Genomic DNA, 27,122 nt, shown 5'->3' with positions numbered 1-27,122 from the left:
TTGATTGTAGTTTTATGAGCCTTCAGTGAACCAATAGAGTGGATCAATTGAAGTGCTACATGCATCTGTCATTTCCTGTGTCAGGTCTTTGCTAGATTTCTTTCCTCTTTCTTAAGAACATGACTTTTATGTCCTGTTAACCTGGAGATAGTGTTTTAGGTCTTCCACTTCTTTTGTCCTCCATTTGTTTTGTCCTCCATTTGTTCAGTTTCTTCCCTTTTTTTAAGGATACCTGGCACACAATGCTAAGACGTGCCAAATATGCAGCTAATAGCTCTGTGGGAATCACCTTGTTGGTAAAAAAAATTATAGTTATGTCCATCACACTGGCACTTTTCATGATTCAGCTTGACAGTTTAATTATGTATTTGGGACCGCTGAATTGGAGTGACAACCAAAAATTCCTTTGGACAAGCCAAGCCACAAATGCTGAGCTTTCAGCTAATAACACTCAGAGTTTCTTGAAGTCTCTTCACAGGCACCTTAAAGCCCACCAACATCTCACGTTAGCTGATCTCAATAGGTCACATAATAGGGTGAGGCAAGGTCTCACAATAGTTTCACCTGAAACCTCTGCTGATAATGACCCACACCCTTTTTCACACCTTGATAAAGTCACCTTTCATGTGATGAGATACATGATCATTAGTGGGTTCTTGACCCTCTTAAAGGACTGCTATCACCAGGGTTTTAGTACTTGGGACTCTCCAAAGAATGTTGAAAGACCGGAAACTATGACTGCGAACAAAACAAAGTAGTGTGGCACCTTGGAAGCAAAAAAATAATAAATTTGGCAGACTTATTTCTACCTTAACCATGGCAAGGTGATAGTTGTGGCTTGCCCAGTCCTCGTTGTCTGAGGGATACAGGAAAATGTTTAGGACAATATGTGTAATTTCAGGCCCCATGTTTGGTTCTGCAGCCAAGCAGATCATGAAATATAGCACACCGGTGAACAAAGTGAGGCAGTAGCTTGCTGATTTCAGCCTTGTGACTTTCATGTCAAGCCTACTAGTTTATAGCAGCGGTCCCCAACCTTTTTTGTGCCACGTACTGGTTTAATGTCAGACAATATTTTCACGGACCGCCCTTCATGTTGTCGTGGACAGATACAACAAATTAAAATGATATGACCAAGACAAAAACTGTGGTATTTTGTAAATATAATAATAAAATTCAGCAAATTCACGGTAAAATTGTGCAACTTTATTAGCAGCGTCCTCCTGAAATGCGCCAACAACATTGAGAGTAACATCCTCCTCTCCGCCCCTTAATGCTCTCTGGTCACTATGGTAACGTGTAAATATTTCTTTCAAAATAAGAGACACAACTACAACACCGGAAAAGACCCAGGGTAACAGAATTAACGATTAAAAAAAAAAAAACTAACCCTAAACCCTATTCATAAATTTCACACCCGGGCCTCCGTTACCAGTCCGTGGCCCAGGGGTTGGGGAACGCGGGTTTATAGGCTTTCTCCCTGCTTTTTACAAGAGGTTGTTCATATTTAAGCTCTAATTGAGCCTCTCTTTTTTTTCTCTTTATTTTTTTGCTTATTTGTTTTTGTCCTAGATGGCCTGACTCAGCAGGTGGGGGTAAATGCAGTTTCTGAGTTTGCCTTCGCCAAAGCAGTGCAGAAATGGCTCTGCTATGCTCCCGATCGGATGGGTGGTGCAGGACGCCCGATATCCAGCCCCATCCCGGAGTAAACTAAAAACAGTGACTTGTAACTAATACATTTAACAATAAATCTTCTTTATAAAATAAATAGTTTTTTTTATTAATACAAATTTGTCTTTTGTCATTTTTTTAATTACATAATGCCCAGTGCTTAATATTATAGGGTTGTTGTTACGAACATGATAAATTATAATGTTCAACATATAATGGTTATCCTGTTTTTAGATCAAACACAATTGTCTTTTTCACAGGTTTAAGTGTTGATGGTAGTTTTCTGTGGTCTAGGATTGATGGAAATACCTATTAAGTCCTGTTTTAATCATGATTTTATTGTTGTTTCAATATTAACCAAGGGTACAAAAGTATTGGAAAATCAACACCGAAATTCAACATTGATTCATCATTAACTGAGGGTAATAAGTGATATAAAATCAATGCTAAAATTCAACACTGATCAAATATTAACAGAGGATGTAAATGTGATGTAAAATCTACGTCAGATTTCAATGGTGATTCAACTGAATATGCTGATACTGGTTTAACATTATTTCAATGAATATTCGTCATTTGGGTTAGAATATACAAAATAAATTCTTGAGATAAAAGGAAATGTTCAAATCTGCCAGTACTCAGCTGAAACGTGTGGGTCAAGAGATGGTTTAATCATCAACTTGAAGGCCTCTGGTACATCGCCGATTATTAGATAATATTTAAGACTGAAGCATTAATCAATGATAGCACTTCTTTGAACAGTCTTGTAGGAATGGGGCTAAAAGACATGTTGATGGTTTGGAGAAAGTAATTACTTAAGTTAACTTAGAAATATCTCTTGGAGAAAAGTAGAAAATAAATATCAATGGTACTAAAAATAGCTGTATATAATGTTACCGTACCACAGTTCACAGATCGCATTAACTTGGGGACGAACACTTCCAGCTCACCAAGGATGATATAAAAAGTTGCAGGTTAGCCTTTGTAGCCTTTGTTTCCATTAAAAATGGAAGACATTTTAAAGCTGATGTCTACTGTTAACCAAGGCATACGGATCAGTAGGTTTGACCCTCATCATCCACTGCAACACAAAGCAAACACTGTCCTAATAGATACAGCGGCTATGGAAGCAGAAGAACATCATATCCAAATACCTTGATATGATGAGACTAAAGAAGTCACTTGGATGAGCGACAAAACGCCTTTCCCACTGAAAACACCATGTCTAGATGAACAGAATACATTTTTGGGATTTCCCATCCTGGATAATCGAGCATTGATTAAGATATCTGAACTTTGTAATGTCTCAGGAAGAAACTGCTTCAGTTATTCTCTCAGTTTTCTTAGTTTTACATTCTTTGCATCAGATTTAAGTGAGATCCAGGAATGAAGAGAGAAGAAAAGACTTAGAACAAAGTTTATTTTATAATAAGAACCTTTTTTGTTTGTTCACATATTAAATAGATAAAAATATGAAATATCCCACCATTAATTACAATAATTCAACATGCCTTTTTTGTATTCATGAAAACAAAAATGTAAAATAAAAAGACTACACATTTGGTCCATCAGAGATAGATGTGTGTGTGTGTCCAGCAAACAGTTTTATTTAAACGTAATCACTTCAGCACTTTTTTTTTTTTGTCTAAAGGCGAAGAAAGATGCCCAACGGATTTACTTTATCAAATGGACCATCCCAGCCTTGCCGTATTGGTCTATTTGATTCACATTTTATTGTTTATTTTATTTCATTTTATTTTCACTTGCTATATACCTGACAGACTTGACTGGGGAAAAAAAGGGGAGAAAGAAAGAGGGAAAGAAAAACAGCGGGGATGAGGAACGGTGATAAAGGGCAAAAAACAAAAACCAACAAAACAAACAGACAAAAAAAAATACATATATCAATCACCTGGATCACCTGTTGAGAAAGAAAAAAGAGAAAACAAGCAAAAAAAAGAACAACATAATAAACAACATCATTGCGATGATCTATGTGAATATAAGAGTAAATGCTAAATATTAAATATTATTGTGCAGCACCCGTGTGTACACCTGTGACCATGAGTGCACTTGTTTTTAAAAGGTTCCTTCATGTAATGATCTGCTAGAGGGTGTGGGGGAGCCACAGCCCCGTCCTCCAGGGCATGAAGCAGGTATGGAGGAGATCAAAACTCCAGACATCCAGAGGCCCTCAGAGCATAAGAGACCAAGGAAGACCAACGGAGGGGTGACCGAGCCACTATCCCGGAAAGAGCTGAGGAGAGCCCCAGATGAGGGGTCACTCAGCAGCCGCGAAGCAGAAGCCGGGGGGGTTGCAGTGACGTGCCCGTGAGCTCCGCCGGCAGCCAGTGGTGCCAGAGAGACCAAGCCCGAGGCTGAGAGGCCGAGGGCACCCCACCCCCGAAGTGGCCCGAGCGAGCCCCAGGCTCCAGGCCCCGACAAGCAGCCACCAGGAGTGAGCTGGTGTGTACCTGGATGTCCATCCCCGGACACAAAGAACCACCAACGCACCGATGTCTGCCACTGGCAGGGAAAGTGGTGGGGGGAGACAGGCCTCCATACCTTGGAGGGCCTGAGATGTCCCTAGAGAGGTGGGCTCTGATACCCGACCTGACATAGACAGAGGCACACACAGATACAAAGACTCCAAACCTCCCTCCGCCCACTCATATGTAGTGTTGATGCATGTGTGTCCTAAGGTGCATTAAAAACCCAGGAGGGCATGGAGCTACCTGCGAGAGAGCAGCAGGTAGCCCCTCCTGATAGCCCTCAATGTCTAAGTGTATTTAAAATTGAGAGGTGGGCAACAACGCCAGGGGTGAGGTTGTACACCCTAAAGGTCTTCTGGATGCCATGTAGTGTGCCCACCCCCAAGATCCTATATGTATGTGTTATGAGAGTGTGAGTAATGTCTAAGTTGTGGGATAAAATTGAGGGGCAGGCAGCCAGAAGGGGACAGAGGGGGGGATGCCTTCCCTGCACCCTGGTGACACACCTTTACCCCAAGGCCCTGCATGTGTGGGTGATTGTGGTGGAGCGGGAAGAGGGAGGCAGCTGGAGATGGGAAGGGAAGGAAGGGAGGGGCAAGTGGCCTCTACTACGGTAGCTCTGCCCATAAAGTTCAACTGACAGCTAATCTATGTGCAGTGCATAAAGAAAATGATGGAAAGACAAACTAAAAGAAAATTTAAACCTCTTACACCATTAAAGACTAAAGAGCAGCTGAGTCAATGTGGTCTGGACTCTGTGGAGGAGAGTTATGGTTTCAGAGCCTCTGTAGGACAGAAAACCTGCATTTATAGTGGGATAGTCTTCTGCTTAAATAACAGGATCATTCAAAACCGTTGTGTGACTCTGGAGGTTACACCCATAGACTGTGTGTCAGAAATATGATTTGTGTTAAGTATTTAAGTAATTTTATATGGTTTCCATATTCTTAAAATTTGCTTTTGAAGGCGAATTATCTCTATTTCCAGTTAGCATCGGACTTCATTGAACAAGCTGGATGATGGAACAAGCTGATGCTTTAATTTGCTGAATTATTTTGCACATCTTGCCTGTGGTAACAACACAGGCAAAGTTTTCACATCCATTACACAACATGGTGAGCGTCAGTACTTGAGGGATGAAGTCACTCATGTCAACATACATTTGCATCAGAGAACAGTCTATTCAATATACTTTTATTTCTATTTCTATAATATGTGAAAACGAGAATATAAAATACCCCCCAATCTAACATCTCTCACAATACAAGTGAAACTACAATGCTTTGTAGACTGCCCAAGAATTTGAACATGGGCTTAAGTATAACAGATTTTCTTTAATAAACCCAAATTCAAGCACACTGGGTGAAAAAGTCCATTGTAAAAATCTGAGTTTAAATAAATAGTTTCTCAATTTATACAAAACATAGTCAGACACCAAGAAACAAATTGTGGAAAAAAGCTAAATAAAGTAGAACATTGTTATGTTGTTTACTGCAAAGAACTGGTTCTAATCATTTTTATGACATTTTTTTTAAACTATAAAAATCAGAAAGGAATTTGGTTCCAGTAGATGGTGGATCTCAAGCACAGCAATGTAAATCTCTCTTACACACACACACACACACACACACACACACACACACACACACACACACACACACGTCTATATATACATTACACATACATACACATACATACACAAAGCTGTGTAAACCAACTATAAATAACTAATCTAAACTTATATACATTAAATACAGAAATTAAATGAGGTGGAATGAATACTACAGAATGTACACAAATAAAAAGCACAACTAACTAAATCAACATCACAACATGAAGTGACTTCCAGTCCATAATGACTCCAGATTTTTGGTCTTAGGTATTACTTGAATGATTTCAAATCCTTTGTAGGAAAACCAGAATGACTGATGAATTAAATGTTTGCAATAAAAAAATAATAATAAATGTTTTTTATAACAAAATTGATTAGGTAAAAAAAATATTAACTAACATCTACAATTAATACATACATGTTATCTGTACAGAAAAACATTCATCATAGTAACAAGCCAATTAGTGTAACAAACAGTTGTTACTGTTACGGACATAAAACACCAAAATGAACTAAATATGAGGTAATCTTTTCCCTCATGCATTGCAGTGAAGCTCCGCTTTGATATTGCTCCATTTGAACTCTTTCCTCCACCTTTGACACTTTCATGTACTGTGAATTCTCATGTGGTTTTTCAAGTTTGTTGTCTGACTCAATATTTTACCACATATGTTACACAAGTTTGGCTTCTCACCTGTGTGAATTCTCATGTGAACTCTGAATGCTGACGCGTCACTAAAGCTTTTCCCACAGGCGCTACAAGAATATGGTTTCTCACCTGTGTGGATTCTCATGTGAACTCTTAATGCTGATGAGTGACGAAAGCTTTTCCCACAGGTGCTACAAGAATATGGCTTCTCACCTGTGTGGATTCTCATGTGCCTTTTCAAGTGTGCCGCCTGACTGAACGTTTTACCACATATTTTACACAAGTGTGGCTTCTCACCTTTGTGGATTCTCATGTGAACTCTTAATGCTGACGCGTCACTAAAGCTTTTCCCACAGGCGCTACAAGAATATGGCTTCTCACCTGTGTGGATTCTCATGTGAGTTTTTAATTGGATCAGCTGACGGAATCCTTTCCCACATGTGCTACACCGATAAGGTTTCTCACCTGTGTGTGTTCTCATGTGAGTTTTGAAGAACAGAATGCAACTGAATTTTTTTCCACACAGACTACAAGAATATGGCTTCTCACCTGTGTGGATTCTCATGTGTGTTTTTAAGTGGATCAGCTGACGGAATCCTTTCCCACATGTGCTACAGCAATAAGGTTTCTCACCTGTGTGGATTCTCATGTGAGTTTTGAAGCACACAATGTCACTGAATCTTTTTCCACAGCTGCTACAAGAATATGGCTTCTCACCAGTGTGGTTTCTCATATGAGTTTTCAAGCTGTCCATATCACTGAATTTTTTTCCACAGGTGTTACAAGAATGTGGCTTCTCACCTGTGTGGATTCTCATGTGCCTTTTCAAGTGTGCCGCCTGACTGAACGTTTTACCACATATTTTACACAAGTGTGGCTTCTCACCTGTGTGGATTCTCATGTGAACTCTGAATGCTGACGCGTCACTAAAGCTTTTCCCACAGGCGCTACAAGAATATGGCTTCTCACCTGTGTGGGTTCTAATGTGAGTTTTTAAGCCATTCATCTGAATGAATCGTTTCCCACAGGTGCTACAAGAATAAGGTTTCTCACCTGTATGGACTCTTAGATGGTTAAGCAGTCTGTATTTATACTGAAAGGTTTTTCCACAAAACTCACATTTTACAGACTTTCTACTTGTGTCAGGCTTACACTGACTATATGACATGAGCTGGCTCTCTACTCCACTTTGCTTTCTCTGATTTCTCCTCTTTGTGTTTGCATTTGTAGTTGATCCTGAGTGCACATGCTCACTTTCTTCCTGGCCTTGGCTCCACTCTGGCTGAGGACAGTTGTTAGAAAGAAAGTCACTGCTTGGTTCAGGTTCCTCATGAGTAGAAGTCACCATAAATGTATTAGTCTCTTCCTTTAGAAGAAGCCGCTCTCCCTCCTGACTGGTGCAGGGTTCCTCCTGTTCCTCTTTAAATTCTGGAGGCTTTCGATCCTCCTGATCCAGACTGGAGATCCTTTCATGGTTAGAGACCTGTTGGTCTGCAGGAACCTCTTCCTCCATACAGATCTTTTGATCTGAAAAGTCTCAAGAGACAAAAACATAAAATGAAAAAACCAAAAACTCGAACATTAAAAAAAACAAAGCAAAACATCTCATCAACTATTAGAAGTTCTCTATGAGCATGTCGCCCACGTACGCCAGTGTAATTCAAACAGTTATGCTAGTGATACTGACACTTAGATACACCGGAACAAACTGAAATTTGGGGAGCTACATACAAATCAAAAGATCTTGCTGCATTTTCTTACATATTAATTTTGTACATTACTACAATGAATTTTAAATGAAACCACTCAGATGCAGTTTAAGTGCAGACCTTCAGCTTCAATTCAGTAGGTTGAATGAAAACACGGCATAAAAATGTGAGAAAAAAATCATCATGTTCGTTTCTAATACAGATGCTTGCTTTCTCCTTTTTAATACTCTGCCAGGCCTTTACTGCAGTGACTTTTAGTTCTTATTTGTTTGTAGGCCTTTCTGTCCCAAGTTTAGCTTTCAACAGTAGAAATGCATCCTCAACTTGGTTAACACTTGAGAGTCGACGGACGTGCTGACACGCCAAAAATCAGACCACCAATTTAGGATAAAACAGCAACAAGATGCAACAACCCAGAGTCTCCATTTCAACTTGGGTCGAAAGTGCGGACTTCAAACTTTATACCAGTTTTTAAATTGTGTTGACAGGCCACGTAAAACAGACGTATGATAAAAAATACACACAATGTTTTTTTCTGAATAAAACAGTAGTGTTTTCAGCGGGAAGAAACTGTAAAAACAGTGTTTTTTAAGGACAGCACTAGCAAACACTCCTTTTTATCTTGTGAGAGAAAAAGACAAAACACCCCTGTGTTGCCTTTAAGGCATTTCTCTGAATAAATAGGTTCATAAGTTTGAAATAAATAATTCTAAAAAGATTTGCCATTAAAAAATTAATATGTGTTGTTAAAATGAATAATTCATGCTTTACTTAGGTTTTAGTTAAAAGGAAAATATAGCTAAAATGTATTTCCTGTTCTGGCGGGGCACTTCCGGTTCCGGTCAAGCACTTCCGGTTTTGGTCAAGCACTCGGTTTTGCTGAGAAACAGGCTCCTCATGCTAAAGGCAGTATGGAGATGTAATCAAATGCCATCTACTCCGAATTATCAGGCTGGAACGCCGTAAGTTACTTTATATGACAGTTCATGCAGATAGCTTTGGATATTAATGTATATTTTGCTAACATGAATGTTTTAGTGAGAGTAATGCACTTTATTGATGTAAACATGCTTCTGCCTGTTGAGATGGAGTTTATTTTCTGTCATTTCAGTTTTCACCACATGTTCATGGAGACAATTAAACAAGCTGCAACTAAACTCCAGGGTCTTCATTTGTGGTTTAACTCGGTGTCACCAACATCCTCGTTGAAAACATTACAACCCCTTTCTTTCCCTATTAGTGAAAAAATGTACCATGTTGGCCAATGTTGTTTGGGAAGAGGTGGAAGTTTTAGGAGTGACACCGAAAGAAAGAGAGAGAGCAAGTTTTGATGCGGGAGAGATTTGTAACATTTAGCATGTTTGGAGGGTATAGTTAGGGTGTAGTGTAGTCGTTGTGTTGTTTTGTGTCAGTTCTACTCGTGAATGCCACAGTTGCTCCAAAAAAAGCCACCAAAGGCAGATTGCAGTGTAAACGCTGTCTCCATGTGGAAAACAGGAGTGATACGCCTCATGTTGTCATACCTGCAGGGTTTATACCTGTGGTGTTCTTCCCAGTCTTATGTGTGCATTTTTAAGTACGTAGTACCATGTACCGATGATATTGGCAAAACGTGTGCATAATTTTTAGAAATGTACAATTTCTATTTGCATTTTAAGTTTCAAAAATGATTTGTTAAACATGTTTGTGGTTTTTACAGTAAAAAATATAACTTTTTTCTACTCTGATTTTAGGTTTTTTGTCTCAATTGTCATCAGTTGAAGCAGAATTTGAATTTTTTTTTGAAAACATGGACATGGCATCCTTTGGATTAATGAGGATCACTTGCTTGTTCTCAGTGCTCAGGTCAAAAACTTTCTTCTCTGATGGAATTTCCTATCAAACTGGCTGCTTAGGTGTCAAGTTTCTAACTCAACAATGCTCCCATCCAGACGACGGGCTTTTCAGGGAAGGCCTTGCATCAGCTAGACAATATTAAACCACATACTGCATCTATTCCAACAACATGGCTTTGTAGTAGTAGAGTCCAGGTGGTGAACTGGCCTGCCTGCAGACATAGCAAATCCAAAAATCCAAATCCAAAATGCTGCAGCAAGAGTACTGACAGGGACTAGAAGGAGAGAGCATATTTCTCCTGTTTTGGCTTCCCTTCATTGGCTTCCTGTTAAATCCAGAATTGAATTCAAAATCCTGCTCCTCACATACAAGGTCTTAAATAATCAGGCCCCATCTTATCTTAATGACCTTGTAGTACCATATCACCCTATTAGAGCACTTCGCTCCCGCTCTGCAGGCCTACTTGTTGTTCCTAGAGTATTTAAAAGTAGAATGGGAGGGAGAGCCTTCAGTTTTCAGGCCCCTCTTCTGTGGAACCAGCTTCCAGTTTGGATTCAGGAGACAGACACTATCTCTACTTTTAAGATTAGGCTTAAAACTTTCCTTTTTGCTAAAGCATATAGTTAGGGCTGGACCAGGTGACCCTGAATCCTCCCTTAGTTATGCTGCAATAGATGTAGGCTGCCGGGGATTCCCATGATGCATTGAGTTTTTCCTTTCCAGTCACCTTTCTCACTCACTATGTATTAACAGACCTCTCTGTATTGAATCGTATCTGTTATTAATCTCTGTCTCTCTTCCACAGCATGTCTTTATCCCGTCTTCCTTCTCTCACCCCAACCGGTCGCAGCAGATGGCCGCCCCTCCCTGAGCCTGGTTCTGCCGGAGGTTTCTTCCTGTTAAAAGGGAGTTTTTCCTTCCCACTGTCGCCAAAGTGCTTGCTCATAGGGGGTCATATGATTGTTGGGCTTTTCTCTGTATCTATGAAGCGCCTTGAGGCGACATTTGTTGTGATTTGGCGCTATATAAATAAAATTGAATTGAAATTGAATTGAATTGAATAGCAAATGTTTCTTTCATCCACTGAAAATATTTTGCATGAATGTGAAAAATATGAAAATGGAGACCCAGGACTGTTCAACAGCTAGAATCTTATATCAGAGAAAAATGGGAAGAAACTCAAAACAGCAGCTCGTCTCCTCAGGTCACTAACTGTTGTTAAAAGAAGACAGAAAACAGTGGTAACATGGCTGCGTCCTGACTTTTCTTCTTCAATTTCAAAATAAGCAAATGTTTTGTATATTTGTTTGTTTTGTTGTTTTTCTTCTACAATGTCCAACTGGGTTTAAATCTGTAGAAATTTTTATATCCATTACAAAATAAAGCCAATCAGTATCATAATATGAACTCATTTTCAGATTTCAACATTAACTAGACTCAAGATTGTTTCTACTTTCTCAACCAACACACTTCAGCTTGTTCCTTTTAGTTTCAGTCATTTAAACGTGTTGCGCTTGGGCCTTAAATTATTCCTGTACCCCTGAAAATAAAGTTTAAGTTCTAATTAGAATCCTACATTAGTAATATTTGTTTGTCTCATCTATAGAGTATTCCAAACTTTTCATACTTTGTTGGTAAAATTATTTAGCACTAATTTCCTAGCAGCGGCTGTACTGTCTTGTCACAATTACATCCAGCTGTATTAGGAATTAGGTTAAAGAACTGTTTTGTTTTTTAGTTTAACTGTTGTTAGTTTTGCCATATTTGTGCCTTACCAACAGTGTTGGGTAGTAACGGAATACCCCGGGGTTCCCTTTACTACGGTTCGGAGCCACGGACCTGTTTCATATACGCGCGGAATAGTTTTCTATATGAGACGCAGCAAAAAGTGAAGCCGTACCTAATGTCCAACCTACTGATACTCATTTTACATTAAGATTTAAAAGTCTAGTTGGTACTGGTATGGCGAGTATCCTTCAGTAATAGTAATAAATCACACAGCAATTCATGTAGTTGTAAAAAGCATGTTAATATATTAAGTAATCCAAAGTATTCAGAATACATTACACTCACTGAGTAACGAGTTCTGAATACATTACAAAATACATATATTCTGTAATACCTTTTAAAAGTAACTTTTCCAACACTGCCTACTGTTAGCAAACTTGCGAGCCACATGCTATGAAGCAAATCTATGGTCTACAGTGACCCCTTGTAGACATTGTGAGACATCGTTTCTGCTTCCAGAAAACCACAATTTGTGGGACTGTCAACTGCTCCTAAAAGAAAACTGAGCAACAGATATTAAGGCGCCTTTTCCTTCTTCCCAGTGCAGACATCACTGATGCTTCACTGGTTCCTGCCTTCCTGATAGTTTCACATACCTTTGCTTTGTATCTTTATTTCAGGTTTCCAGATGGTATCCAGCAGTCTGAGCTTCTCCTGCCCGGTCCAGACCATGATGTGTTCAACCTCGTGACTGGTGCAGAGTTCCTCCTGTTCCTCCTTAATCTGAGGAGGCTCTGGGTCCTCCTGCTTCAGACTGGAGCTCCTCTCCTGGTTACAGACCTGTTGGTCTGCGAGAACCTCCTCATCCTTACTATTCATTCTGGTTTGAGAATTCTTGAAAAGAGACAAGTGATAACGGGAGAAATTAAAAATGAACAAATGTGACAAATGTTTCAAGAGCACCGTGTGAGTGACTCAAGTTCTGATACTTTTATAAGCAAAATTAAGAATACAAAAACTTTCAGGTAGCTGCTGCCAGCTTCACAGTTGCGCAACTGTTTGTCATTTTAACCTGCCACAGTGACAACCAAAAGTAATTATATCATTAAAATGTATATTTAGATGGAGGATTTTAGAGTGTTTCTCACTACCTGACTATGATCTGAGTCCAAATTTCAAATTAAAAGCTGTTTCACTTTGTTTGCTGATTTGTGCTTAAAGCATTAAATACTTAAAGTATTTTGTTTTGTTTTTCATTATTTTCAAACCACAAAATAATTGCAGTCACAAAAATGAATTAATATCATGTAAATTATTTAAACTGTACTTAAGTAAAAATATAGAATCACCATGGTGGGATGGTGGTTAACATTGTTGCCTCACAGCAAGAAGATTCTTAATTGGACTCAGGAGTTTGCATGTTCTGCTCCTCAGTCTGTCGGTTCTCTCTGGGTACTCCAGCTAGGGCTGCCACAAACGATTATTTTTGAGATAGTCGACTAATCACATCATGCATGCATGCACTCCCCGCTGCCGGTGTTCCAGATTAACTGGCGTCGGTCGAACAGATGTGTGGTAGATTGTCTGGCCTCATTTGAGACTTCTCCAGCTGCTATGTGATAGTGGATCTGCTACAAATTGCAGATCATATGCAAGTTTTGGAAAATACATTATAAATATTACTAACTTAGCTTTAAACAGACAAAATTGAAAGTTCATCAATTATTGTGCTTGAAACAAATTCAAACGTGGCGATAGAGCCAAGTGCAGATGTGTGTCACAAATGAATCTGGCTGTAGGCTATGGCACTTGGCCACAGGTGGCGCTAGTTGACTCAATTTGAGTGCACACAAAGTAAACTGCACGTTTTAGTTGTGCAGCGAAAACGCTGAAATCAGAGTAATAACACGTACGAGGGGAACAATAACGAAGACAAGCTTTACTCTTGCTGTTCTGTGAACATCATCGGCGTGGTGTTAATTGTTTGCTGTTTTCGCGATCGCCTCGCGCACGAGAATATCACCAGGTAAACTCGCGACATTTTGTTGTTCAAGAGCAACAAGACTGAGGGAGTGTGTTTGAGGTAACCTTGTAAATGTCACAGATGACACATTTGGTGTTTATTTGCTGTTTTGTCGGTAGCGGCTACTGAAAAGCAAGTCTACCACGCATCTGGCCGTTCACTCGCAGAAAAAGCTCATCGATGGTGGCTGGGATCGCGGCACGATCTCAGGGCTCAGGTAAACGAGCCCGCCAGCCCTTTATAGTGGCCGCGACCACTGGCGATAAGGAAAGGTAGCTCGCTCGGGGAGACGTTTTTATGGTCGACTTAATAATGGAATAATGGATTGCATTTATATAGCGCTTTTCGAGACCCTCAAAGCGCGTTACAATCCCACTATTCGGCTCCATACTTAGGCTCCCAGAAGAGCCCCGAGAGCCCTCGTGCTGTCTTTGCATACCTCCACAATGGTACGTTATTTAATCTTTAAAAAAAAGGAGATTTCCTGCGTACGACCAGAAAAAGCCCAAGTACCACGCGTTCCACAGTTTTAAAATAAATAACCTACAACATCTGCACGGTAACCACGTGGTGCGAGTTGAAGGTTTCTCTCACAGATTCTTTCGTCCGGGTGTTTAATACTAAAATCTTACCGTTTAAATCAAAGGGACGCACTTACGTGATGAGCTGCTGCTTGAATTTAGTCTGCGCTGGTTGATCTCACCCTGGTCGATTTCTTAACCTCCGAGCAGATTTCTACCTTGAAAAACTCTCAAACCACTGTTGTTTGTTTGTTGTGGAGTTTGAGTGACGTCATTTCCGCTATACTTCTTCTATTAGAATTTCGAGTAGAACTGGCGCACTGCTGCCCTCCTCGGGTCATTCGTAGTCCAAATAAAAGTCCTTCCAAACAGTCCAGTGCTTTGCAGAAACCTGAATAAAGAATTTTAGTTCCCCAGTGATCCAAGCCAAGTATTGACTTAAACAGTCTGTAATATTCTGCAGCACAACTGGAACAGACTGTCTAAACATGTAAAGTAATGACACCCATTCTTTTCATTCTGTTATTGCTTTTGCCACATGCTGTTTTTTTGATGATGGATCCACATTCCGAAGACCCAGTGCTTATTAAATTAAATTAACAGTCTTGAACTTCATTTTAGACCTGTTTTAATCACCCTAGCAGCTACTATGTTTGTCATTTCCACTATTTTTCTTGCACTAAACTATTTGCACTAAACAATAATTTCAGATAAACTGTAATTCCATTCATCCATCCTGCTTTTCTCAAATTTCTCTGTGGCTTTTTCACAGTTAGAAGGAAATGCTTCCCAGTCTGCCTTACTAAAGTCAAATGAGCAAAGTCATTTGTTTTATTCAGTAAAGCATTCCAGAGCTTTTCAGAAGACAAGGCCTATGAACCAAGTGATGCTTCTGCAAGGCCCTCAGAAAAGTAAAACGCTACACTCATCCACACAAAAGCATGTCTTTCATCTCTTCTAGGAGGAAATACTATATTTATATTGTTATATATTATAATTAGTCCTCCAGTTAAGTTAGTCTCATATCACATGTGGCTGCATTACATCCTGCAACACCTCGACCGCGCGGGAACTTACGCCATGGTCCTGTTTGTGGACTTTAGTTCGGCTTTTAACACCATCGTGCCTGAACATCTCTCCTCCAAACTATCCCAGCTCAGTGGATCACCAGCTACCTGACAGACAGGAAGCAGCAAGTGAGGCTGGGGGAGATCACCTCTGAAACTCGGTCCCTCTGTATTGGTGCCCCTCAAGGATGTCTCCTCCTTCTACACTAATGACTACACCTCCAAGAACTTGGCTGTTAAACTCCTAAAGTTTGCAGATGACACCACCGTCATTGGCCTCATTCAGGATGGTGATGAATCTACATACCGGCAGGAAGTTAAGCATGTTTCGTTTGTTTGATGTTACCTTGTTAAATTAGTCAGTAAGAGCTGTAGGGCCATTTTGTTTCTATAAATAAAGAGACTGGTATAGGACCAGCATGCACTGGGGTGGGCCTATGGGTTTTACCAGAGCAGGAGAAGCAGCAGGAAGTAACAAAAAATGGATCTTGTTATTGCTTGCCAAACTGGATGAATAAACCATAAAAACGCAACTTTCAAGTTTGGACAGTGGACTTCTTTTGCCTGCGTACGGAATATTATCGCAGTGCAGCAGTGGCTTGTGGACTTTTAATTGTGGGATGTTTGGTTGGTCAAACAAAAGGAATTGCCACTACAATTGGACTTCAGGAGACATCCCTTAACTCTGCTCCCCCTCACCATATCAGACAGCCCGGTGTCTACTGTGAAGATCTTGAAGTTCCTGGGTACCACCATCTCCCAGGACCTGAAGTGGGAGACCAACATCAACTCCATCCTCAAAAGGACCCAGCAGAGGATGTACTTCCTGAGACAACTGGGGAAGTACAGTCTTCCACAGGAGCTGCTGATCCAGTTCTACACTGCAGTCATTGAGTCTGTCCTGTGCTCCTCCATCACAGTCTGGTATGGTGCAGCCACTAAACAGGACAGGAACAGACTGCAGCGGACTGCACGGGCAGCAGAAAGGATCATTGGCGCCCCCCTGCGCCGATGATCTGTCCACAATCCAGGATCTGTACCTCTCAAGAACCAGGAAACGGGCAGGGAAAATCATCACAGACCCCTCACACCCTGGACACAGACTTTTTGACCTGCTGCCTTCTGGCAGACGGTACAGAAGCCTGCAGACCAGGACCACCCGACATAGGAACAGTTTCTTTCTCCTCGCCATCTCCCTCCTAAACAGTTGACCTGTATTAAATCCCAGTTCTTTGTATTCCTTACGGCAAAGAAAGACACGGCTCAAAGTGGTCAAACTCAAAAAATGATCTTTATTTTACATTCCCGGGAAGGGAGACCTGAACACACGAACACACAAGCTCAGGTCTGAAGCACAAACAGGAAGCCTAGTTATTTATATACTTCCTCTAGACGTCACACACACGTTAAGTTTCGATCAAACACCCTACTTAGTTTCACTTTTTGCCTGCAGCTCATGTTCTCTGCAAAAGCATGCAGTTTCCTGTCAGTACTTTTGGCACAGACTGTACTCAGAGTTGGGCCTCTCTTATCCATAAAACAATATAATCAGCAAATAAGCATTCAGATTATATTATGTCACACTGCTCCCACTGCCAGACTGCAACTGCACCTTATGTAAATTCTGTAGTATTCATTCCAGCTCATTTCATTTCTGTATTTAATGTATATAAGTTTAGATTAGTTATTTATAGTTGGTTTACACAGCTTTGTGTATGCATGTGTAATGTATATATAGACGTGTGTGGGTGTGTCAATATACCAAACAGATAAATGTATTTGTTTCTTTCTAAAGTAAAGACAAAAAAACTGCTTGACAAAGAATGTTCTGCTAATTTCTCTGTTAAAGCCCATGAAGTAGAAGACAAAAAAAGGTGAAGAATATTTGTGTAAATAAAATTCATATCGATCACTGGTACCTTCAATGGACAAACAAACACAGGAAGGATCACCTTTAAAAATTCAAAAACATCAAGAGAACAAAATGAAGATGTCAAAGTACCACCCATAATGTTTGACTGACAGCTGATCTCGGTGCAGAAATGATGGAGAGAAAATAAAATGGAAACTAAAATACAGATTTAAACCCACAAAATGAAAGTCTTCGGTCTATTTCAGGTTAATGAATTCAGCAATATCTCCATAATTGTTGTAAAGTCTAAGCCCAGCGTAGAGCGGCTGAGTGAATGTGGTCTGGACTCTGTGGAGGAGAGTCATGGTTTCAGAGACGCTGTAGAAGGACAAAATACCTGCTCTGTGATCCAGGTACACTCCTACTCTGGAGGAACGAGGACCTGAGACACGAGTTTGGATGTTGTTGTACCAAAATATATAACTGTTTTTGGAACAATCTAGTGCCCAAGATTTGTCATTACGACCAAATCCACATTCATTTTGACTCCCCGCTCTGCTGATATTCTTGCATGCAACTGCTACAAAAACTCCCCCTCTCCTCACTACCTCCCAGTAACAACGTCCAGTCAGGCTCTCTCTACTCAGGACCTGCCACCATCCAGTAAATCTGTCTGGATGATCCAAAAAGGATTGTTGATGATGCATGAATGTTACTTTTCTGTTCTCCTCTGATAATAACAGCTGTGTGTGTGCTGTGTTTGGATCCAGTGAGATTTTACATGAATATTTTAAGAATCCAGCTCTGGTCTTTGGCTCTGGTTGTGACAGTAAAACATCCACTTCAGTGACTGTCAGTGAGATGTTTGTCCATTCCTCTCTCAGAATGTCCTGTAGTTTATCTCTGACCTCTGACACAGCTGCTGTCACATCCTCAAAGTAGCTCAGAGGACGGATATTGATGCTGGATGAGTCTGTAGACTCACTGAGTGCTGACAGTGAGGGGTAGTTGTGTAGAAACTGGATGTGATCCTCTGTGTGTGAGAGCTGCTTCAGCTCAGCATCTTTCCTCTTCAGCTCAGTGATCTCCTGCTCCAGCTTCTCCTGAAGCTCTTTGACTCGACTCGCTTCAGTTTCCTGCTGGGATCTGATCTGCTGCTTCACATCAGAGCTTCTTTTCTGGATGAGATGGATCAGCTCAGTGAAGATCTTCTCACTGTGCTCCACTGTTTGATCAGCAGACTGATTGATGGCCTCCACCTCCTGTTGAAGCAGCTTCACATCTTTCTCTCTGTCCTGGATTCTCTGCTGGATGTTTTGTCGACTCACCTCCAGCTCTCTCTGCCTCTCAGTCCTTTCTGCTGCAGCTGAGACTGTGTCGTGGCCTTTATGTTCATCCACAGAGCAGAGATAACAGATACTCTGCTGATCAGTACGACAGAACATCTTCATCACCTCATCATGACGAGAGCAGATGTTCTCCTGGAGCTTCTTGGAGGGCTCCACCAGCTTGTGTTTCTTTAATGGAGCCACATCATAATGAGGCTGAAGGTGTTTCTCACAGTAAGATGCCAGACAGACTAAACAAGATTTCACAGCTTTTAACTTCATCTCAATGCAGAAATCACAGGCCACATCTTCAGGTCCAGCATAGCAGTGATCAGCAGGAGCAGCTTGGAGTCCAGTCTTCTTCAGCTGCTCCACTAAAACTGCTAACATGGTGTTTTTCACCAGGACAGGCCTCGGTGTGAAAGTCTGTCTGCACTGAGGGCAGCTGTAGATTTTCTTCTCGTCCTCTCCATCCCAAAATCCATTAATACAGTTCATGCAGTAGCTGTGTCCACAGGGAATAGTCACTGGCTCCTTCAGTAGATCCAAACAGATCGAACAAGAGAAAGTTTCTTGGTCCAGCTGAACTCCTTTCTGCGCCATTTCTACTCTCAGTGTCAGCGACTGTGTGAGTTTCACTTCCTTATAACTGAAACTAATGCAGTTAATGGGGCCTGTCAGCTCTTCCACGTCACCACATGCTGGTTACACCCATCTTCAAAGTTTAGATCAGAAGGGGAGGGAACACAGAAACATGTGGACAGAGAGGAGGTGCTGAGTCAGAGAGTGGGAGGTTTATCAGACTGTGTGTCATTAACACTTGTTATAACAGAGCATTTTTCACATTTTAAAAAGTACTGTTCAAACTTTTTAAATTATCTTCTACATCTGCTAAATTAATCCTTTTATCCACTTCAATAAACATTCACATTTACATTTATACCTATGGCAGTTTAGAATCACAAATTAACCTAACCCCACTAACGTGTCTCTGGATTGTGAGGAAGCCAGAGTGCCCAGGGATAACAAATACAAGGACAACATGCAAACCTCATGGAAAGGCTTGTACAAATGCTGCATAAGACATAGGATGAGACCAATATCACCTTCAGAGTCAGTCACACTGAATAAAAACTATGTAGAGGGGAAAATCTACATACTGTGTCTACATTTGCACAAAAGTCTACAGCAGAAGTGGCAAAAGTGCAGACATTCTGTACAGATACCAGTGTTAAAAATATTCCAGTAAAAATAGAAATACTGATTCAACTTCTTTACTCAAGTAAAGGTGAAAAAGTAAGCAAGAGCAAAGCAAAATCAAAATCAAATAGTAAAAATCACAAAACAATAATCAAATAACTTAAACTTTACTTATCTAACTAACCTGCTCTGAGCTAATGCTGATTTTGTTCTTATCTTTTGTCAGGATAGGTTGGTGGAAGGATGAGCACAACCAGGCCTAAAGATGCACTTATCCCTGTGTTCAGTGTTGATTATCATCACCAATCAGGGAAGCAGCTGGACATCCAGTGGAAGTATGATCTAAATCAAAATCCTTCTGAATTAACCATCTAACACGACAAAATGAGCCGATGAAAAGCCAAAAGTTCCAAAATCATTTCACAGGTTCACAGGTTGGACTGTGGTTCTCCTTTTAGCGTCTCTGCTGGAATTTTAACTGTGAACCTCTTAGATCCAGTTTTCTGAACTGCTCATCTCACAGAGGACAAAAGGGAAGAACCCTGAATCTCTTCTTCACCTCACTTTTATACCTGCTCACCCTTTCTCCCCCCTTCCCTCAGTGGATGTCACATCTTTATACTTGGGCCGTCCAATCAAGTTGTTGACATTTACTCAGCCATTGTCCACCCACCTCTCTCTCTCTCTCTCTCTCTCTCTCTCTCTCTCTCTCTCTCTCTCTCTCTCTCTCTCTCGTTTGATACTAAAGTTCAAACTTTAATATCACTTCATTACATTTTCTTTGTTATTTTTAATCACCTAAGACTGAATATTAAGATTTTTTGTCCTCTCTTAGCTGTGATCTAGAGGTGGCAAGGGGAAGATTCAGTCTCTTTCTTGGCTGATTTCCATCCTCTACACTGACAGTGTGGTGTTTACGCTCTCTTTATACTAGATGATATAAAGTAAGTATGAAGGTGGAATTCAGTAAATCAGCTTAACTTGCGATTCATCTCTGCTACACTTGATGTAACCTAACTCTGATCATGAAACCACAGCACCTGTGCACCAATCACACACTGTTCTTTACGTTAAACCCATCACAGTACAGCAACTCAACTTAAGTATTTTCATGCAACCTTTAAATAACACAGTTGGTCTACCTCAGTTTGTTTAGCAGGATGTATGAAAAATATAATATCTGATTTAAAAACATGAGGACTTACATGTAAGCTTTACATTTTCAGTTTATAAACACCACTGAGCAGTGGTGTTAGCTAGCAATACATGGTGCGACAAACTGCAGACACACACAATTTGTGTGTTTACTGATGTTTGTTGAGCTGATAGAAACACTGCATTTGAAATGATCTGCTACAACATGTTTTCCTTTATGCTCACTCCTATTCTGTAGGGATAGCTAGATGCTAGTCACCGGATCCTTCAGTAGATCCAAACAGATCGAACAAGAGAAAGTTTCTTGGTCCAGCTGAACACTTTTCTGCGCCATTTCTTGTCTTAGTATCAGCGACTGTGTGAGTTTCACTTCCGTATAAATGAAACTAGTCTGAGCTCTGATCTAAACAACATGTGTTGCTGCTGTGAATGTGGCCTTTGAGCTCTTACAGATTGCCACATGTTGCTTACACCCATCTACAAGTGGAGATCAGAAGGGGAGGGAACAAGTGAACATGAGGACAGAGAGGAGGTGCTGAGTCAGGGAGGGGGGGGGGGGGGTTATGAGGCAGTGACTCATTACAGGAAGCCAAGAGATGTGTGTTTAACACTTCTGCAGTTATGGCAGACATTTAAATATTCTGATGGCAGAATTTACAGTCTGATATGCTCTGATAACTTTTATTTAGTGCTGCTGAGCTTTAGTAAATGTAAGTATTTTTTTTATTGTTTGTGACACTTTGCTGTTTCTTATAACATGTATGACTGTCAAGCTGACATTAATGGTCTTTTAATGGTATATAATTTGTTAATGTGCAGTCAGAAACCCTGACCAGGAGTCTTTCACTGAGATTTCCTGCTTGTCTCTAAACTCTGCATCAGTGTTTATGTCAGAAACTCTCAAAATGTCAGAAAATCACAGTAATTATCTAGAAAGAATTTCACCCATATCTGTAAAATTAAAACAAATAGAAATAAAAGGAGCAGATTTAAAAATGAAGAGAAAATCCCTTTAATGATTCATCTGGTGACACAGCTGATTAAACCTCAGTATGTCTATTTATAAAATGCTTTGTACAGACATATAATCACTAAGTACTGTAATAATAATAATAGACAAAGGGCTGTGCTCTGAACCCATTCCTACACTCACTCTACACCCATGACAGCTTGGGGTAAAAAGGGCTAATAACATAACTGAGAGTCTTTCAGGATTGAGTTCACTTGTTGGTGAGACAGCCCTGGAAAATTATTGCCAAAACAAGCATTTATGCCTGAATATCTCAGAAAGAAAGGAGGTTATTTTGAATTACATGAAGGTGGAGGAGCATTCATCTGCTGGTACTCATGAATAACTCAACTGTGGAAACAGTGGACAGCTTTAAATACCTCTGAATATATAAAGACTTGACCATATGGGCAACTCCTCCAACTGTTGTTAAAAAGAAAACCAACACCTTGGACCTCAAATTCTCAAAGGAACTTTAACTGCAACGCAAAAGTGTGCTCTCCATATTTATTTATTTATTTTTAATTTAATCGCTTTACACAAATCATGGTCACAATACAAAATGAAAATGTTCCGATTATACATAAAAAACACCCCAAAAAACCAAAAAGAAACCCCCCTCCCTCCCCACCCGAGGCTTATGTAGAGAGAAACAGAACAAAACAAAACAAAACAAACAAAAAATGTATGTCACACATCTGGCAAATACGTTTTTATATAGTCAGTAAATGGGTTCCAAGTCGCAGAGAATTTTTGTTGTGATGAGAGAACTCTGTATCTAAGTTTTTCCAGTGGTAAAAAGAAAAGCACCTCCTTTAGCCATACATTTAGTATACATGAAGGAGCCTTATCAGACTTCCAGTGGAATAGAATAAGTCTACGGGCAAGCAATGTAGCAAATGCTATGGCATTTTCCTGAGATTTACTAATTTCGTATTGAGGTGGCATAACTCCAAAAATGCCAATGCGGAAATCAAGCACTAAATTTTGCGCACTGATGTGAGATAATACTTTGAAATATTTCCCCAGTAATTAGCCAGGTTCGGACAAGACCACATCATGTGACCCTCATTTGCTGGATTATGTCCACACCTGGGACAGGCAGGATCGGCTTCTGGGAAAAATTTTGAAAGCCTCTCTCTTGTATAATGAAGACGATGAAGAATTTTAAACTGAATTAAACCATGGCGAATGCAAAGGGAGGGAGTATGTATACGATTCAAACAAGATCTCCACTCATCATCAGATAAATCCACCCCAATGTCTTTTTCCCAATTATTTTTAGTTTTTTTTTCCAAGTAGTTTTCCAAGCCTTAAGCTCTGTACCAGTTTGGAGATTCGCCTTTTGCCAAAAGGATCCATTTCCAAAATAGTATCCACTTGATTTTTAGGAGGTAGGTAGGGGAAAAGGAGGGAAAGGGAAGGGAAAGAAGGAAAAAATGTTTTTGCAAAACTTCATATTTGCAGATATCTAAACACATGTGAGGTTGGTATATTGTAATCTCTCATCAAAGCGTCAAAGGTGTTAAAAGTTTCTCCTGAAAATAAATTGTTAAAAAAACTTCAAACCATTATTATGCCAAATTTGGAATGTTTTATCTGAAATGGATGGCAAAAAAGGGTTAAAAGCAACAGGGAAAAATTACTAACCTGTTGCAAACAGAAGTGCCTTCTGAATTGAAGCCATATTTTTATAGATGTTCTTACAACTGGATTTGTTATTTTCTGTCTTTGATTTAGAGCTAGGGATGAGGTTAAGAGGGGAAGTGGATTAGACATCAGTTCCATTTTTACCCAAGCCTCACCCTCGCTATTTTCATAAACACATTTCCAGTGCAATAATTTGGTGATATTAGCTGCCCAGTAGTAAAAGATCAAATTTGGCAACCCTAGCCCACCAGCCTCTTTTGGTACTTCCAAAAATGTTTTTTTCCATTCTGGGATTTGAATTTTTCCAAATAAATGTTGCTATTAATCTATCTAAATCTTTGAAACTTGATTTGGTTATGAAAACAGGAACCATTTGGAAAACATAGAGAAATTTTGGTAAGACCACCATTTAAACTATATTTATTCTGCCTGCTAATGAGATTGGAAGTGTTGCCCATTTTTTAAAATCGTGTGATGTTTGTTCTAACAAAGTGTCAAAATTATGAATCCACAACTCGTTCATTGTGCGGGTTATATTTATTCCCAAATATTTAAACGTTTCTTTTACTAATTTAAAGGGGAAGGCAGAGAAATCTTGCTCTGTTATTAATAGGGAATAGTAGGCTTTTTGAATAGTTCAATTTGTATCCAGATATGCGTCTGAAGTGGTCTAATACCTTGAGCAGTTTAGGGATTGATGCCGTTGGATTAGATATATACAGCAATAAGTCATCTGCATACAATGATACTTTGTGCACTGTCCCATCCCTAGAGATCCCGGCAACCTGACTGTCCTCCCTAAGAGTGATAGCTAAAGGTTCGATTACTAAGTTGAAAAGATAGGGAGATAAACTACAGCCTTGCCTGCAGCCTCTACTAAGCTGAAAAAAGTCAGAAGTTACATTGTTTGTCCTCACTGCTGCAACTGGAGAGGAATACAGTATTTTAATCCATTTTCAAAACAATGGGCCAAATTCAAATTCAAGGACTGCATGAAGATGTGGCCATTCTATACAGTCGAAGGCCTTTTCTGCATCAAGAAATTATTATTTCTGACTTTTCTTTTGGCTCTTATGCATATAGAATATTAAGTAGGCAGCACATATTATAAACTGACTGTGCCCTGGTATAAAGCTTGATCAGGATTGATAATTTTGGCAGTATAAGATCGATTCTATTAGCTAAGATTTTTGTGAGAATTTTGTAATCGCAATTTAAAAGGCTCACCGGTCTGTAGGAGCTGCATTGTGAGGGATCCTTACCCTTTTTGTACAGCACAGAAATTATGGCTTGTTTCATAGTATCTGGTAATTTCTCTTGAAAGAATATTTCCTGGTATACAACTTTGAGTATTGGTGCTAGTTTGTCTATAAACATTTTATATAATTCAATAAGGAAACCATCAGGTCCTGGTGCCTTGTTACTTTGCATTGATTTAATTACTTCAACAATTTCACTAATGGTTATCTCTCTATCAATTTCTGTTCTGTCATTTACAGATATTTGTGGAATCGGTAATCTATCAAGCATTTCAGCAACATTTTTTTTTTTTATCAACCGGATCTGAAGTGTAAAGATTGAAATAAAACATTTTAAACTGGTCATTAATAGTTTTCGGATTGGACGTCTTTTCTCCAGAGGTTTTACAGATTTCAGAAATCGTGTTAACTGATATGGATTGCTTAATTTGATGTGCCAAGAGTTTTTCGGCTCTTTCCCCATGTTCATAGAACTTTTGCCTTGATTTGAAAAATAAACGTTCTGTTTGCTGAATGGAAAGGATTTTGTGTTCTGAGTTTAGTAATAATTTTCTCCTATAGAGGTCTGGTGTTGGATTTTCTGCATATAAGCAATCAATTTCTTTTATACTGTTGGCTAGGTTGTTTATTTGTTGTATGTATTTCGTTTTTTGAAATGATACATATGAAATTATCTGGCCGCTAAGATAGGCCTTTAATGCCTCCCATATAACAGTCATTTTCATTCCATGGGTTTGATTTGTCTCTAAGAAATATTGTATTTGCTCAGAGACCATTTTTTAAAATGAGTCTTTAGTTAGGAGTAAAGGATCAAGCCGCTATGCCGATTTTTGACTTGGGCGTTCATAAAAATAACAACTAATTGCAGTGGACTATGGTCTGAGATAACGATAGAGTTGTATTGGCAATCTAAAACCTTGGGAAGAATTCTATTATCTACAACAAAAAAATCTATCCGTGAATATGACCGATGTACTGGTGAGAAAAATGAGAATTGTTTAGATGTAGGATTCTTGTTCCTCCAGGGGTCGAAAAAAGCGTAAGATTGCATAAAGGATTTTAGAACGTTGCCCGCTTTTGAAATTTTGCTGTCAGGTTTTGGATTTGATCTGTCAAGTTGAGGATTAAGCATGCAGTTAAAGTCACCACCCAGTATCAAATGGGACTCTGGGAGGTGCTTTAAAAAAGTACAATAAAAATTTGGGTCATCCCAGTTTGGTCCGTATACATTTGCAAGAATTACTTGTTTCCCATACAAACTGCCCTGTACAATAATATATCTCCCTCTGGTATCCGCCACAGTTGATAGTGGAATAAATGGAATCCCCGTCCTAATTAGAATAACTCTCCATATTTATATTTCTATATTTAAGTTAGTCCCTGAGGTTAAGTGGCTTGAATCAACCTTTGTTGTGATTGGGCACTATATAAATAAAATTGAATTGAATTTAAATTAAATTGAAAGTATTTCATGTGTTTTGGGGGAAAAAAAATGAACAAAAAGTTATTTATAGTAAAAACCTTCACTTTGTTCACATGCTAAACATTAAAAACAATGCATGAAGTTATCATTGATTGCAATTATCAAAGCAATAGGTTTATAACATATAAAGCTGGGAATACACTGTGTAATTTTTTCAGTCGCATTATTTCGTTCCTGCTGAAACTCTACGACTGAATCGTAGTGGTTATAAGTTAGTAAGGTCATGATGCATGTTCTCATACTATACTCTCCGATGGTCCGATGCGACCTATGTGCTCACACTGTGTGTCCAAATTTTAGCTTTATAACATGAAGTTTTACCAAAGCTTATATTATATAGTTAATAACACAAAATCTGTCTCTCGCTCATCCCTCTCTCTCCTTCACTCACACACACACACACACACACACACACCACCATCAACTTTTCTAAATTGCTAATGAAAACATAACTGAGCAGCAAAGTCCATCTAACTCTTCACGGTTGTTGTGGTCATGATAATTTTGTGAGGCCACATTGAAAAGCCTCGGATGAACTTGCCAAAGTTCTACAAGTTAGGCGTCCGTAGCTTGTATCCAGATCACACGCTGCACTGCCATGTTGCTCCGACTTTTTCCCTTCTGTGTTTGGGCACGCGCAGTGTGAGAGGTTGTGTTAAATTGGCTTGTGGCACTGCTTCAAGGTTCAAGGTTCTCTATTTGTCACATGCATAGTTATACAAGTATAACACACAGGGAAATGTAACCTGACACGCTCCTCGACATGTGCAAAAATGGGGGGGGGGGGGGGGGGTATGCAGTGTATGCCCAGCTTTATTTGTTTGTGTATTCAAAAGCAAAAACAGAAAGATTTAGTCTCCAAACAAATAAATATAATT

General features: G+C 39.6%; 2 protein-coding genes across 5 annotated transcripts; both read right to left on the bottom strand.

The window, feature by feature from the left end:
• Window positions 1-215: 215 nt before the first annotated feature.
• LOC146497151 (uncharacterized) lies at window positions 216-14,504 on the bottom strand. Of its 3 annotated transcripts, none has more exons than XM_085140704.1 (3): window positions 14,353-14,504; window positions 12,354-12,591; window positions 216-7,951 (listed from the first exon to the last, which is right to left on the bottom strand). In XM_085140704.1, exons 2-3 carry the CDS (start codon window positions 12,574-12,576, stop codon window positions 6,381-6,383), a joined length of 1,794 nt encoding a protein of 597 aa, XP_084996830.1. In that variant the 5' UTR covers window positions 12,577-12,591; window positions 14,353-14,504; the 3' UTR covers window positions 216-6,380. The 3 variants fall into 3 exon arrangements, with proteins under 3 accessions (XP_084996830.1, XP_084996827.1, XP_084996828.1); XM_085140701.1 differs by having other exon boundaries at window positions 216-7,960; window positions 14,353-14,503; XM_085140702.1 differs by having other exon boundaries at window positions 216-7,960; window positions 14,379-14,498.
• Window positions 14,505-15,750: 1,246 nt separating this feature from the next.
• Window positions 15,751-19,211, bottom strand: LOC146497150 (E3 ubiquitin/ISG15 ligase TRIM25-like). Of its 2 annotated transcripts, XM_085140731.1 has the most exons (2): window positions 18,288-19,211; window positions 17,426-17,586 (listed from the first exon to the last, which is right to left on the bottom strand). In XM_085140731.1, the coding sequence occupies exons 1-2, from the start codon at window positions 19,089-19,091 to the stop codon at window positions 17,530-17,532; spliced, it is 861 nt and encodes a 286-aa protein (XP_084996857.1). In that variant the 5' UTR covers window positions 19,092-19,211; the 3' UTR covers window positions 17,426-17,529. The 2 variants fall into 2 exon arrangements, with proteins under 2 accessions (XP_084996856.1, XP_084996857.1); XM_085140730.1 differs by having other exon boundaries at window positions 15,751-19,208.
• Between the last annotated feature and the right edge of the window lie 7,911 nt (window positions 19,212-27,122).

The sequence above is a fragment of the Neolamprologus multifasciatus genome, chromosome 18 (assembly GCF_963576455.1).
Source record: "Neolamprologus multifasciatus chromosome 18, fNeoMul1.2, whole genome shotgun sequence".
Taxonomy (NCBI): Eukaryota; Metazoa; Chordata; class Actinopteri; order Cichliformes; family Cichlidae; genus Neolamprologus; species Neolamprologus multifasciatus.
This window is presented reverse-complemented; position numbering and strand designations above follow the sequence as displayed.

Coding starts and splice junctions, on each gene's coding strand:
- LOC146497151 (XM_085140701.1), bottom strand. CDS start 12,576: ATGAATAGTAAGGATGAGGAGGTTCTCGCAGACCAACAGGTCTGTAAC. Junction 7,961..12,353: donor AATAAAGATACAAAGCAAAG/GTATGTGAAACT, acceptor TTGTCTCTTGAG/ACTTTTCAGATCAAAAGATC.
- LOC146497150 (XM_085140730.1), bottom strand. CDS start 19,091: ATGGCGCAGAAAGGAGTTCAGCTGGACCAAGAAACTTTCTCTTGTTCG.